Genomic DNA, 16,335 nt, shown 5'->3' with positions numbered 1-16,335 from the left:
TCTTCATCTTCATCTTCATCTTCATCTTCATCTTCATCTTCATCTTCGTCGTCTTGGTCTTCATCTTTATCTTTTCCTTTATCCTGATCTAAATATGTCCATTCTTTTCTTCATTTACATATTCACCCCCACCATTGTTATTAGGTTAGGTATTTAAATTTTCCTTCCTCTTTGTCTTTATATCTAGGTTTCTTTACTTTTATTTTAATTTCTGTATTTATCACTTTCTTCTTCTCCATACTCAACTTTACCTTGTTCCTTGTTTGAGTCTAATCTATTCATGTACATACATACATACCTTTTATTCCTGAACTGCTGCTTAGCACGTTTCTTTAATTCGCTATCAATATTAAAGCATACATTTAGGGGGCATTTCCGCCCCAACCATGTACATGTGTGCATTGGTATTGGTGTGACTTTTGAATTGATTTTGTCGCTCTATTTTAAACTGATTTGAAATTTTAAAAATTGCCTGCACATCAGCATCAAAATACCTTTCTAATGATATATAACTGTTTATACCTTAGAAGTATAGTTTAGCCGTAAAAGGGGTGTAAAGGAAACATGATTGCCTATTTATATATATATGATATAGCATATTCTACGTCTACATCCCATTTTAAAAAATTTTTTAGATTAAAAAAAAAAACATAGGGGCGACAATTTTTTTTGTTGACGGTGCTACGCATTTTCTTCCATATAAAAATTTTGTCAAGCATACTTTGTATGGAAGAAAATCAAAAAAAGGGTGCGCTATTCAAATGATGAGGAATGTATATATGTAGTATATTTTTGTTATTTTTATACTACGCAATTATATGTAGGTAAATTTTTTGAAAAATTGTCCTGCATTTTCAAAATATATTTATGGTCACCGTAGTTATAACCAGGGCTTGAAAAGGCTTATTTTGCATATTTTTGGCAATTTTGTTGGTGGTTTTCGCATATGTATATTCGATTTACGTGCATATTTTTGCATACTTGGAAGCATTTCATACTTTTTCGGCGAAAAAGAGACCATAGATTTGTGAAAAAAGGCGCATTCATACATACATATGTACATATGATTTTTATACTTATGCTACCACGTTGTATGTATTAATTGTCCTTGATACAATGCGAGGCGAATTCAAGACAATATTTATGTGAATTCATGTAACGAGTAATTCCGATTAAACAACAAACCAGTTTCATTTTGGTGGTTGCAATAAAAATTTAAAGTGGAAAATCTAATAGAAGAAAAGCAAAAGTAAAACGGAAATTTTGCAAAGAGTAGCGAGAGTTCATGATTATACGGACCCAAAGACAAACGGATATTTTGTAACTTGACGCATAAGCATCGTTGACTGTGATGGTGGCGGTAGCGGTGACGGTGACGCAATGGATGGTATGAACTTTCACTTTAAAGTAGAAGTGATTTTGACATTTCTCTCTTTTAAACACCGACTATAATGTCATATGGTGAATAACTATTAACCCTTTACAAGTTGGCATTTTCAATTTTTCAATTCAAATTCAAATTCAATTACGTGCTGTGGATAGTTTTGAATTGTGTGATTTTTTTTTGTTTTTCGACCACTTCCATTTAGAGATACATATGGGTCATTCCATACAATATTTACACCTCAATATTTTTTTTTTTGGTGAAATATATATTTTTACATTCTTTATCGAAAAAAAGAAGACAACTATTATTTTATTTGGTCATGATATTCGAAAATCTCGAAAAAAAAAATTCCCGAAATTTTGAACTCACGGGGAATTGTCTTTTTCAATTGTTTGCAGTTAATAAACTGTTTGTCGGAGAAAATCAGTTAAGGTATCAAAATGTGCGTAATTACCTTGAAATAGAAATTGAAGCATAATAATTAAAATCTATTTATTGCTGTATGAAAGCTCAGTTATGCAAGACTTTGACTTTGACTTGACTTGAAAATTGTATATCTGGCAAATGAGCAGCGCGTGTATGTGTGTGTAGTTACCCAAAAAACCAACTTCACTTAGAAACTTGGAGAACTATAGGTTTTGAATTATAAGTTAAATTTCTAAGGGAAAAGAGAGCCACGAGAAAATTATGCTGCCATTTAATTTTTTAATAAAATCCCTACAAATATGTCACACAAATATAATTTTTTGTATAAATGTAATTCATCTGGCAATCGAAAAACAAACTTTCAAATAAAGACAGAAAATTAAATAAAAATAACCACAATTTTATACGCGTAAATGCATTTATTGTAATGTTAATTTTGTATCAATTTTGGTGTAAAAACAAATTAAACGTTTGCAATTTTACGTGTACAAATACAAGTGCTGAGAATCAAAACAAAGAGAAAAGGTAATAGGTGACACGCTTAGTAGTCGCGTCTAAGCTTCTAGGTAAGTCAAGTCTAATGGTCTGATTATGGAAACTTAACGTAACTTACGGCTCTCTTAAAAATTCTGTTAAATGGGTATTGCTTGTAATTGAACAGCTGAAACTTAACGTAACTTAATGCCACGTCGAAATCTGTTTCATTTTGATTCTCTAAGTTCTACGTTCCGTTAAGTTAAGTTAAGTTGCCGTAATCAGGCTTTAAGTCTTGCATAACCCAGCTTTAACTTGTAACTGTTGCGGTCCCTGGTTTTAAGCATTTGAGCTCAAAAAGTTAAAAAAAAATAAAAATAAACTCAACACCAGTTGTATAGGGCGCACATGCCTTTTTTCGGGACAATTGCGTTATGGTTTGAGATGTCTTTGAATTCTTTCTAAAAATCCTATGCTAACAGCGCAGTTAGTCAATGACGTAGCGTAAACGTAGGTTGACGTACGTAGCAGCATATAAAATTTACTGTTGATAGAGAGAGAGAGAAGCAACGGCAACGTCACCGCCATGCGGTGGTGATGTTTGGTGTGTAACGCAACAGTCTTTTGAACTAATTTAATTTTCAGGTAACATTTTTTTCCTATTTATCCTATTTAGTTAAAGACCGGGCTCATTTTACAAGCAACATTGGAAGCTATTCAACGTGTTATTGTCCCATAGTTAAACCTGGAATTTTTTCTAACTTATATAAACTGAGAAGATAAGAATTACGTAGAAAAATAAAAAAACGCGATATTTGTATTATTTCAAAAAGGAACGAACTCAAAAGAAGCGAAATATGAAGCCAAAAGAAGAAGAAGATTTTCGGATTAAATAATAAAAAATGTATTGGAACTATTTCGCCTATTTTTCTAGTACGACTATTATTCTTCAAAATGCCATTAAAGCCGTTTTTCGCGAAATTAACCGCGAAAAACTCAACATCTTGGCGCAGTTCTAAGATCGAGTTCGAGTTATACGCAGAAAATTACTTCGGAAACGACCTACAGCTGTAGAGCATTACTTTGAATTACTTTTCGCATCACAAGACTACTGAATTCATGCTACTTTTATTGCATAAAACATACTAAATACCTAATTATAATCTTATCGCTACACGCTAAAGTAACAGTATTTTTCTGTAACGTATCAGTCCGACTATTTTTTTTTTACAAATATTGACCTTAACATTAATTTTATCAGTTCAATTAAAACGTAGTTCTTTAATTCCATCCTGAAGCTAGGAAACTGTGTACCAACTTTTGAAAACTTTATATTAGGAGAGCAGACTTTTTCAATAATATAAAGTAACTTTAAAAAGTACTTCCAAAAATTGTAATGCCACAGTCCGCTGTTGAAACTTGCATAACTCCTAAACCACAGGAGTTACAAAATATTTTTGTATATATTGAATAATCCCACATACTTATGCTTTCAGATGCAAGAAGAAAAATTAACGAAATATTTAGGGTGTTTTCTACTATTTCATAAAATTTCTTTAAAATTGATTATTCTTCAAAAACGAGATTGCAAGAAAACCCATCCGATGCCTAAAAGTAAAGATATGCATGTGTATGTAGTATGTTAATTCAAAAATGTTCATATTCAAGTGAAGCGAATATAAAAATAATTGTTTTTCGTTTTTCTTTTAGCTATTTTTTAGGTAAATTAATTTAATTCACATATGAATGTATATCATAATTTATGTGCGCATATTTCTGGCATTACTAAAACGAAAGCTTATATATATAAACTGAAGCATTTAAATAAATAATAAAGAATGTCGATGTTGCCATGTTTAAGTTAAATGTAAAGGTTTACATTCTTATTGACAACGGTTAAAGTGGATTTGGCATCGAAAAGAAGAAAACAACAACAACAATAACAGCTACAGCTACACTGACAATTTCGACTAAACGCAGGGATGCAAGTATCAGTGTGACTCAGACTTATTTTTTTTTTAATTACGATGGAGCTGTTCGCCTACATTTTACCTTCCATACTACAATGGCTGTGCATATATGGCACTTCTGCTGCAGACGTCCTGTATGGTAAGTTAATGGATCGGCTCTTAAATGTTGCATATAATCGCCATATGTATGTATGTATATGCAAGCGATCCTATTTAACTATTTAGTTATTTTACAGAAAAAGTGTAAAAGTAATTGAATCAATACAACTCACAAATGTCAAAGTTGAGTTATCATTTATGTACCAAGGATGCACTGTAACGTAAATTTTAACGTTAACCAAAAAAAAAGCAATCCTTTCTGTTGAAACGATGCAGTTTTTTGTCGTTTAGGTAATTATCAAAATAATTCTATTTTGGTTTTTAACGAAAAGAAATTCAATCGTTAATGCTGAAGCTATTGCATGCATTTAGGTGCTAGGTGTTAATAGTGAGCTGGCAATGGCATACAACAACAACAACTTTTCGTTCGATTTATTTTGTTTCGATGTTAACAATTGAGTTTTGTTTCGTTTTAATTTAGCGCTGAAACAAAACGAAATTATTTTGATAAGTTATTTGATAAGCATCAACAAAACGAGGTATAGTTTGTAGAGCATCCTTGGTATGTACATATATAGCTCCTAATGTTTTAGTAAAGCCCCAAAATGCTATTTAATTAAATTATAGGACAGCAAAATATAACTCTTTGAAAATTAGAGAAAAATTCAATGTTTAAGTTTGTGTTACGAGTGTAAAAGTATGTATACATATATTTCCTCCGATTAGGATTGCATTCTGACGAACTCAAATCCGGTGCACTTATCGTTCCAAGGCGTGTTAACGAACGTGGAGAATTCCTGACTCACGATTTGGCCTATCGACATGACCAAAACTATCGCTCTGAACATAGCCGTCGTCGTCGAAATGTAGCTAAAAGTATTGAAAAAGTACACTACAGACTGGATGTGGAAAATCAGACTATACATCTTGAATTAGAGTAAGAAATTAATACAATTAATCTAAAATATTCAATGTTACCATTTGCTAAGGTGAAGCGCGTGCCTATTTTCAAAAATTATAGCATTCTTAAATACATTTGTATGTACAGCGTGGCGACGAGTAACTGTTACTCTTTTTTTTTTTTTTTTTTGAGAAATAAAAAGGTCCTTTATAGATTTTGCGAAAAAAGTATTTGATTGCTAATTTTCCCACAGATTTTACTTTAGTTGTATCAATTAGTTTGTAAATTTTAATCCTTATTTACATTTGCCAACAGTGTAAACTTTGAGAGAAAAGTTCGTCAGATAATTTATTCCATATCTTCTGTAACCATAGGCAAAATTTTCTCCATTTTGAGTCCCTTATACTCCCCCTGGTGAGTGGTGACTAGGACGGCCATTCATTCGACCAACCCTATACAGTTTTTATTTTTTTTTTGTCTTTTTTTATACACCTGAAAAAGACTTGCGTGCCAAATGAACTTTTCCATCAAAGTTTACACTGCTGGCAAAAGTAAATAAGTATTAAAACTTAAAAACTAGTTAATACAAATAAAGTAAAATCTGTGGAAAATTGTTTATAAAATACTTTTTCGAAAAATTTGTAAAGGACCCTTTTATTTATGAAAAAAAAACCTGGGTAACAGTTATTCGTCGCCACGCTGTATACATACATACATATGTATGCAAATAAAATTTACATTCATATATTTACATATATTCGTTGATAGTATGTTTTCCTGTCTTTACATTTCGGCAATTCACCAAACCAAATACGTAGACCACACAGTTATTTTATGGCACCGAACATGGTTATCGAGAGACATCGACGAGATATTCGGACTCGTCAAATGGCTATAAAAGGCACCGACTGTCATTTTCATGGCAAAGTGCGAGGGCATTTCGAGTCAAATGTAGCGATATCCGCATGCGAAGGATTGGTGAGTTAGATCTGAAAAGATATTTCCTTAATTGTAATCAATTTCAAATACATAATTTGTTCTTAAATTCTACGAAATTTAATGTAAAACTTATTTCGATCGCATGCTTACAGCAACCTCAAGCAAGTTTGCGTCTTAAATCTTTCGTTTTTCTGTGTGTGTTTTTTTATTTGAATGCGCTGCTACATTATTTTATATTATTCGAGCGTGTGGTGCAAATCATACGATTTGAAACGGTGCTATTTGGCAAAAATACTGTGGAGATATCTTAACAAAAAGGCAAAATTTGGCTCTGAATCGATGGGTATGACGTAAATGATGTGTTTCTCGTAGTTTCCATTTTAAATATTTATTACCTTCTTTACAAATAAATAATTGCAAATCGTACCGTTTTCAAATCATACGATTTGCAGCATTGTCTTATTTTTGAACTTTAATATCACTAGCTTAGAGTGAACAGCTGCCAAGTCCGTTTTTGTTTTTTTTTTTATTTTACGGCAGAGGAAAAAATATCCCAAAATAATTTTTCCAGGTATTTTGCAAACTTTTTCATACAAAATTGTTTCATATTTTTTCATTTTCCTTTCTTACTTCACCGTAAAGTCCAATTTTCCTAAAAAGTGGACTTTTCACTCTGACCAAGCGATACACTACTTACAATAAAATTTGAAGGAATTTTAAAGATAACATACTTTTTATATTTGAATACAGGTCGGTCACATTAAAACAAAAAATCATGAATACTACATTGAACCCTCGAAAAACGGTCACGCTGACACAGTAAATGGGCGTGCCCATGTACTATTTAATAGATCATCTTTAAAAGTAAAGGTAAATATAAAATTAAACTATCTTAAATTTAATTAGACTACTTTTTATTAAACTAAAAAAATCCAATGGAATGAAAATGCGCATTAGGGTGGTCCTTAAAAAATCAAATGAACGGTTTTTATCAGTCTCACCCCCTCAATGGGTAATAACACGGTCACAGATATCGCATATAAATTTTGGTCCCGATTGGAAACGGTTAAGGCGTGTCGCACGGGGAGCAAATTTCAGATTCCAAATTTTTTTCATATAATACCCAATATTGATACTATCATAGTCATAGTCGATTAAGGCGTGTCGCAAAGCGGTCAAAGGCCAGAGGCAATGAACTCAAAAAATTAAAAATATTTTACTCATTTACTACCCAAAATCGATACTACTAAAGTCGAGGCTTAGGAAATCTGATGATAAAATTTGCTTTCTACCTTTAAGAACCACCCTAATGTACATATATGTATTATATTCAAGGAATTATTCTCTTTGCAGAATAAAGTAAAGTTCTGTAAAAACGAAAAGATTAACTATTTTTCCAGTAGAGCGTTTTCCATAATCTAGTATTTGAATAAATAAATAGAAACTTTTTGGCATTTCTGGCTGATTTTTTTCACTCTCTCTTTTAACAGAAGCAGAACATTAGTAAATCAATAAGCAATGAGAACCACAAACAAAAACAAAAGCAACGAGAGGCGCTCATCAGCAATTGCGGTACTAAGGAGCCCAAGTTACATAGCGAAACACGGCTGGAATGGCACGCGCAGGGAAAGGTATACAACAAAAAGAAAGCGTATTTGAAATTAATTTACACATGGACTGTGATTTGTTGTATCTCTCATTTCAAAGTTTATGGTGATTTCGTTCCTAGCAAAAAATTTGGGCAACATTTTTTGGAAGAAACGAAATCACCATTAAATTGCAAAATATATATCGTCATTTAAAGTACAAAACCGCGTATGTAAGGTTGCATAAATTATTTTGTAGCGAGTAAAAACGCTCCTATTTCAAAATGGTTCTTTCTTTTATAAAGCAATCGCTTTTCTGGTTAGTATATTTCGGGACGTATAAATAAGGCTTGAGTGAGAAAGGCTTCGGTGAGAAAATCCAATTTTTGGAAAAAAATTACAGTTACGCGGTTTTGTACTTTAATCGGCGATATACCGCCATATTTACATATATTTGTTCAGGTCAAAATTCAAGGTGGTAGAAAATTGCGACAACAAAATGTACACCAAAGAATAAAACATCAGCATCGACACCGACATCTCCATAAACATGAACATCATCAGCAACAACGACAACAACATAAAAACTCATTGCAAAATATGCTAAAGCGACGTCATCGGAAGTATCATCAACTATCTGAACCGCCATCGCAGCAATCACCGCCGAATGCAGAAATGGAATTCAAATATGAGACTGCAACAGATGAGATTAAAGCGATCAGCGGCGGCAACAAAACTGATTTCTTCATTCCCTCTCACTTCGTTAAGCAAAATAGTGAGGCCGCCACAACAAGCACCAACAACATTGCCGCCAACGTTCAGAACAACAACAACAATAGAGACGACGACAATAAACAAAGTTTAAATATGGGAAACGGAAAACGCACAAAACGTTCAATTAGCAGCCCACGTCATGTGGAAGCGTTAATAGTGGCAGATGCAACGATGGTCGCCTTTCATCACAAATTGGAGACATATCTACTAACCATAATGAATATGGTATCGGCGCTGTACAAGGATCCCAGCATTGGCAATTCAATTGAGATTGTCGTCGTCAAAATGATTTTGCTGGAAGAGTACGAAGCGCATCCAGATCTTAATCTGACACAAAATGCCCAAAAGAATTTGGATACATTTTGTAGGTGAGTTATTGCTTAACGATTACTTAGGCGCGACGTTATGTATGTATGTATGCCCGATGTTTCCGGCTAGCCTCTGACGCTTTGGGCCGATGTGCATATGAAAAAAACGTGTACATATGTATGTATGCATACGTGTATGTACATAGGCATATGCAAACGTAATCGTGAGTGTGGGTATACATATCCACATACATATGTAGTTGGCGTTGTTGCTAGATTGCTTGCAGGCACATAAGATTTGCATACGGCTCTGTGGCTCCCACTTTCTCGCAGATTGTTCTCTGTTGACTTTGTAGGCGCCAGTTGATTTTTTTTTTTCTTATTTCTCCTACTTATATATGTATGTATTTACATATCGCTCGTTTAATAAAAAAAATGCCATAACTCGAAAAACAAATTTTTGAGGAAATGATGCAGAATTGAACTTGTTACAACATGCTTCATATTCTGTACAAATTTTGTGCCAAGATTTTGTGTAGTTTGCGCGTAAGAAGACTGTATTCATACATACCTCTCCTTTTTTTACATTTTGGGAGCAAATTGAAAACTTTAAACGCGTCTCCTGAAAATTTTCGTTTTAGTTGAGTTGCAACAACCTTTTAGTAAATGAGCGATGTGTATGTGAGCATACATATTTATGCATGGATAAGGCTCGTTTTCCGTTTGTAATCCGTGTGGCGTTGGTGGTGCTTTACATTTTGTTTAGTGATCGAGTGGATGTGATAAGATAAACGCAATTTTAAGTCTAGACGTTATTAGCTACAGGAGAGTAGCATGTGCATTCACAATGTAAATACTTTGTATGTAAAAATGTACATATGTTTGTGAGATATCACTCACAAAAGTTTGTTAACTCGTTGCGCCGATGCACTGCGCTTATGATACGTCAATTGCTTTGCATACCCACAAAATATAATATTCCATTAGGCCGAACTACAAAATATTGACAATGTATACTTTTCCAAAACGCATCCGAAAAGTTATCGAAACGCATCGCTAGAGCAATCCTATTATTATTTTTATTAACGTAAAATGAGTGTTGCAATGTTAGCACCGGGACTAAGAGATGTTTCGCGCCAGAACTAGAACTTTGTGAATTAATGTAACGATATACATATATATTATTAAACGTGCGATATGATCAATACAACTCTCATCCAAATTTTGTTTCGATTTCACTAACTTTCCCCAATCCACCAGCTGGCAGCACAAACTGAATACAGTCAATAAAGACGATACATATCATCACGATGTTGCCATTCTCATAACAAGGACGAATATATGCGGTAACAATTGCATGTAAGAGTGGCTTGAATACTACTAGCTACCTTTTTTGTGTATTGTGTTTTAAGAAACCCATTTGTCACTTCCAGGACTCTCGGATTGGCTAATGTGGGTGGCATGTGCAAGCCGAAGCAGTCCTGCAGCGTCAACGAGGATAATGGTATTATGCTGTCACATACAATCGCACATGAACTGGGACACAAGTAAGTTAGTGTACATTCATATGTACATACATACATATATATATATTCAGTAGATACGAATATACATACATATGTATGCACAAACATATCCTGCAAAAAATTTGAGGACCAGTTGGTCCAGTGGGAAATCATTTTAAAGTACATAACGCACATTTCCTGCAAGAGTGTTATAATTAAAAATATCAAAAAAATAGGGGAAACGGCTTTAAAGTTTTGAATTTACATAACCTCCCATAGTATAAATGAATACATATTTTGTTCAAGCGAGATACTGATAATCGATTCAAGTATGATATTTTTGCACAACGAGTTAGAAGTAGAGGCAGCGGTATTTTCTGCATACTTAACTATTTTTTGTTTTTTTTTTATTTGGATTTTGACGCTCTTCAAGCAAATGTGCGATATGAGCAAATGGACCAGGTTTCATATAAGATAAATATTTAGTAACTTATTTAACTGACTTGGACCACTTCAGACGTAAAAAGTTCAAGTATATGTTGAACGTCACCTCTTCGCAGTAAATCGGAAATTTGAATCGGTTGCGGAATGTAAATATTATTACATCGAATTTTAAGAAACTTTATTTTATGTAAATTACGCATTTCCAAACGGGAAAGTTGTGTAGGTGTAGGTGGTCCTCTGTTATACAGCGATGGACCAGAGGTGGTCAGGTAAAATTACATCGCAGTGTTAATGTAACCATTTTTCCCATATATTTGGACCACGAAAAAACGAAAAATAAAAAAACAGCATCACGCGATCCATCAAAAAAGCTGTTTTTTTCATTATTGTAAGCCGTTTTGTTTTCTTTTGCGAACGGTATCTGTTTGATATATTTTACCAGCTCCATATATGTAAAAATATTTGTCCCCGCTCAGGTTATTCGATAATCAATATGAAAAAAAGTTTAAACAAAAAAAGAAAAACAATGAAAAAATGGCGCAACTGTTTGTGAATGACCAACTTAACTTTTATTGTTTTATGCTATTCCACTTCCGCGTGAGTTTCAACACTTGTTAATATGAATTCAAAGTGAATTTGGTTCAAATTCATTCGGAAGTGATTTGCAAAACCTGCCTGATAAGCGTGGTTTGCTATTATAATATTGCCCCTCCGAAGTTTCCTGAATGTCACTTTTTTTTAAATTTGCCGTAATATTTAAATTATTTGTTTTGCTTGCCTAAGTGCATTACAGTTAAGAAGCGCAAGAAGTTCTTGATCGAATGACATAAGAAATAACTTAATAAAAGTAATTATTTTGTGTTTTTAAGTGAATCTATCACTGCACCATGGTAAGGACGGCTAAATATTTCCTGAATGTCTTCCAGTTATTTATGTGAAAAGAAACTAAATATAAGATAATTCCCAATATAAGTTTATTGCTTAAGGAGTTTCAATGATTTCCTTGAAAAATGTCATGAAGGATGTGTAAAAAGCTTCAACATTAGCTTAAAAAGCTAAAAGCTTAAAAAGCATGCATTTAATGGTAAAAAAACAGTACAATGCTTATCGGTAAGTATACTTTTTTCGAACAGTTTCTAAACTTATTTATTCCTTCAGAGCTTATTTACTGAAAAAGTGACATTCTGGAAAATATTTTATAAAAATGCAAAAATAAGAAAAAGAAATTAGTTTTTGAAGTAGCCTGAAAGCAGTTTCGTGTTCTGCAGATGATAAATTTGCCACTCTTAAAAAAAAAAATAAAATAAAATAAAAAATACTTGCTATTTATGTACACTTTGTTTGGAAATTACCCACATATTAGACTTTACAAAAAATACCAAAAGCAAGCTGTTAGTCGCACAAAGAACCCACCTGTTGATTGCTTTGATCAAAACTCATTTGACGCATGTTCTACTGCATACACTTTGACACACTGCACTGCATACACATACATACATATGTATAAGCAGAGGTTTGCATGAGTACGGTATATTTGTGCAAGCTGTTTCAAATGAAATCCACTTAGTGCCGTTTTCTCAAGTATAATTTTAAATTTACACATACATATTTAACACATTTTTCAGAACAAAGTGATCATTTAAAGGGCAGTTAAATTTTAAAACCTACTTGAGAAAACGGCCCTTAGTGTATTAACATTTTTATGCTGAAACGAAATAAATTGTGGGGTTTATAATGCGCAACAGTTTTGTCAGACGTTTCCAGCTGTTGGGAAAAACTTAAAGCTAACTATACACCTATGGTGATCGTTTTAGTCAGTTAACTAACACTTTCCTCCAATTTCCTAAAAATCCACTGAGATCAATACATTTTTTATGCAAATGCTTTATTGTTATTGCGGTTGTTTGTAATAGACTAAAGGAATCGGTAGAGTTATAGACAAATGTATATCTATGTATCTACATAAATGCTCAGAATGAAAAGAGAAATCGATTAAGGTGTGACTGTGTGTCCGTTCGTGCGTCCGTCCGTCTGTGCACGCGATAACTCGAGAAAAAATGAAAATATCTTAACGAAGCTTGGAACATGTATCGGTAGTCCTGAAGCTATGGCGGAAAATAAGATTATAAATTTTTGGAAAATGGGCATGGCCCCACCCACTTATGATTGCATGTTTACATATATCTCGGTAACTGCTTCACCAAATTTCTCCCAAACTTGGCACAGTTTTTGGTCTAGGTAAATGGTTCCTAACGGTTGAAAATTTTTAAAATTATACAACAACCACGCCCACATCCCATATAACGTGAATTTAGAGAAATACGAAATCTTCGATAAATCATAAACTGCTGAAGAGAATTGATTCAAAATTGATGTTTGCAATAATTTTTTAGCAAGAAATACGCTTATTGAATATTTTTCGAAAATGGGTGAAAAATACGTATGCGTATCTCGGTAACCCCGCTTTATCAATTTGTACCAAACTCTGTATAATTATTGTCCATGACACATAAAAGCAAGACGTTAAAAATATTTGAAATCGGACTAAAATTACACCGACATCAATGGTAAATTTCAGAAATACGGGAACTTCGGCGTAAATTAACTCCAAGGTAATAACCATAAGAATGAGCTATGTGGGACCAGTATATGGAGCTGAAGAGGGAGGCGAGGCGTATTTGCCGCAAAAAGAAGAGAGAGGTCGAAATACCTGAGTGCGAAGAGCTTAAAATGCTGGCGGACAGAAAAAATGTGCGAAAATATGACCAGAGGGTTAGGCGACTTGCGGAAGGTAGTGACTGATGTCCAGAACCTACTTAAATTATGGATGGAACACTTTTCCACCCTACTGATTGGTAGCAGCACTGAAAGCTATGGTGAAATTAAACCCGAGCCCTCAGTCGATGATGACGGAGTCGATGTTCCACCACCTGACTATGACGAGGTACGAATAGCATTAGCGCTTTTGAAAAACAACAAAGCTGCTGGAGCTGACAGCCTGCCAGCTGAGCTATTCAAGTACGACGGCGAGGAGCTGATAAGGTGCATGCATAAACTCTTATGCAGAATATGGTCAAATGAACGCATTCCCGACGACTGGAATTTAAGTGTGCTCTACCCAAGCCACAGGAAAGGCGACCCCACCATTCGTGCCAAGTACCGCGGGATCAGCCTTCTAAGCATAGCATACAAGGTCTTATCGAATGTATTGTGTGAGATACCGGCAACGAACTGATTGGGCCTTATCAGTGTGGCTTCAAACCTGGTAAATCCACCATAGATCAGGTATTCAGTTTACGCTAAATCTTGGAAAATACCCTATTTGTGTCATAGCATCAAAAAGCAGAAGTCTAATTGGAGAAGCTCGGCCAAACACGTAGAAAACGGTTTAGCGCCAAACATTCATTTATTTGAATCAAATATGACATACTATTCATCCCCAAATAAGAAAAACTCGAACCTTCTATTAAAAAGTCAAGATTTGTATGAAAAGAAAAAACTGGTTTGTTCGATTAAAAAATCCGGTTTATACCATATTCGAACAATCAATGTTTCATCGACATCGACAAAAACCTCAAAACCTGTTCTGCCTTATTTAGAAACCAGCATTTACGCGTTGGCAACGGCGAGTACGAGCTTTACAACGACATAGGCAAAATGCAGTGAATTAAAATACAGCGGCTCCGCTAGCTTGGCCATGTCGTTCGAACGGACAACGATGCTCCAGCTTTGAAAGTATTCAACTCGGAACCCACTGGTGGTAGCAGAGGAAGAGGGAGGCCCACACTGCGATGGAAAAACCAAGGGGAGAAGGAATTGGCTTCACTTGGCATTTCCAATTGGCATCAGTTGACACAGGAGAGAAACGATCTCGACCAAAATCGCTTAGGCGGCTACAGCGCTAAATAAGAAGAAGACGAATACGACTTCTCGACTTGTTTTTCTTTTTTTTTTTTGATTCAAAACGGACGAATTTGTAAATTATGGTCCGAAATGTCTAAACCTTGTCAAACCAGTCAACCAGTTAGTGAACTTAACACCATTGGCTATAAAAAGTTCGGCATGAAATTCGTTTAAAATTAAGCTCGCCAAATTTCACTCTTCCGGTGTAATTTGATTCTATCTAAGTCAATTAAATTCAGCCGCGAAAACTCGAATTCAAAGTAAAATAAAGACGCAGTTATTATTAATCGATTAGTAGTGAAGACAACAGTAGATACCACCAAAATTGAACACTTCATTTAAACATACGCTATTGATGGTTCTGATTGTTTGCGCCACTATATAATGGAATGGTAATTTTTACGTTTGTAATTTTACGTTTACTTTACGTTACGTTTATTTTACGTGTACGTTTAATAATTACGTTTGTAATTTTATCTACCGTTATTACAAACAATAACAGAACTTAAAGATATATAAGCTATTTTTATAATAAAATCGTTTTATTATTTTTCCATGTTATATTATGGCCGAAAATATCCCTTGGCATTGAACTATGCGAAGAAGAGCCCGAAAATATAACACGAATGAATTTTTGTGGCTTGAAAGGTAGCTAAATAACTGCTGAAGTAATCAGACAGCAGAATATATGCAATGCTTCTTATTCCTTTAAAATTCCCAACGACTATGGAAATAATAAGCTTGGTTGCCCTATACAAACCCCAAAAGAGTGGTGCAAACGACATATCCAAAGGTTAGCTACTAGAAACAGCATGATTTACCGTAAAACTTGAAATGTATTTGAATTTCTCTGTTACAAATAAAAGTTCACAATAAATTTTTAAACACAGTTGTGGTACTTAAGGCGAAGAAATAAATCGCTAAACCACAGCCCACTCTATGGCACGAAAATGCGTTTTTAGCATTTTACAAAAATTGAAAACGCTATTTTAATGATGAAAAAACTTCAATATAAATAGATCCAGATGCCCACCATAACTATTGGAGGGTCATTCGGCTTCCATGACAAACCTGTCCTTGACGAAAGGGATCTTTGATTTAAGGTAAAAAGCGTATAGCTTTGGAAAACATATAAAATCCTTTAAGTTTGAGAAAAATGAATACCCAGAAGTAGAAACATTCTTTGCACATTAAGCAGGTAAATTTTTCAAGCATTTCGACCGAAGATATTTGGAAATTCCAGTGGTTAAAAATTGTTATTCATACCGTGCAAACAACCAAATCGAGTTCCATTATTTTAACCGGAAGTCCATTCTTGTTATGGACGTCGTACCGGCTTGCAACAAAAACGCTTATTTATTTTTGATTTAAAGTATAATTAAGCAATACAACAATGAACTGGTTACATTTAAAGACGAAGTAAAATACACGATAACTAGACTAAAATGGCTAGACTAAAGAGGCTAGGCTAAAATGCTAAAGCTTGTGTCTTCTCTCGGTTTGGTGGGCGAATGAATGTGTAAAAAACTGAATACGGCCGTTGATGTTGGCTGTGGTTGCTGCGAGCTGACAGCTCAATGTGGTGTTGCCACCTAGTGAGGGTTTCGTAGTTGACTACA

General features: G+C 34.1%; 1 protein-coding gene across 1 annotated transcript in view; it reads left to right on the top strand.

The window, feature by feature from the left end:
* LOC118734402 (A disintegrin and metalloproteinase with thrombospondin motifs 7-like) overlaps window positions 1-16,335 on the top strand; it is a 69,960-nt gene that overhangs the window by 50,086 nt on the left and 3,539 nt on the right. The window contains exons 2-9 of the mRNA XM_036464126.1: window positions 3,998-4,396; window positions 5,083-5,293; window positions 6,076-6,235; window positions 6,947-7,066; window positions 7,687-7,875; window positions 8,347-8,924; window positions 10,125-10,223; window positions 10,298-10,411. Coding sequence (XP_036320019.1) covers window positions 4,315-4,396; window positions 5,083-5,293; window positions 6,076-6,235; window positions 6,947-7,066; window positions 7,687-7,875; window positions 8,347-8,924; window positions 10,125-10,223; window positions 10,298-10,411 — 1,553 coding nt within the window. The 5' untranslated portion in view covers window positions 3,998-4,314. The remainder of the gene's footprint in view (window positions 1-3,997; window positions 4,397-5,082; window positions 5,294-6,075; window positions 6,236-6,946; window positions 7,067-7,686; window positions 7,876-8,346; window positions 8,925-10,124; window positions 10,224-10,297; window positions 10,412-16,335) is intronic.

This window comes from Rhagoletis pomonella, unplaced genomic scaffold (assembly GCF_013731165.1).
Source record: "Rhagoletis pomonella isolate Grant_MI unplaced genomic scaffold, Rhpom_1.0 Rhpom_scaffold_00002, whole genome shotgun sequence".
NCBI classification, from domain to species: Eukaryota; Metazoa; Arthropoda; class Insecta; order Diptera; family Tephritidae; genus Rhagoletis; species Rhagoletis pomonella.
Note: the sequence above shows the minus strand (reverse complement) of the source record. Positions and strands in the feature narration are given on the sequence as shown.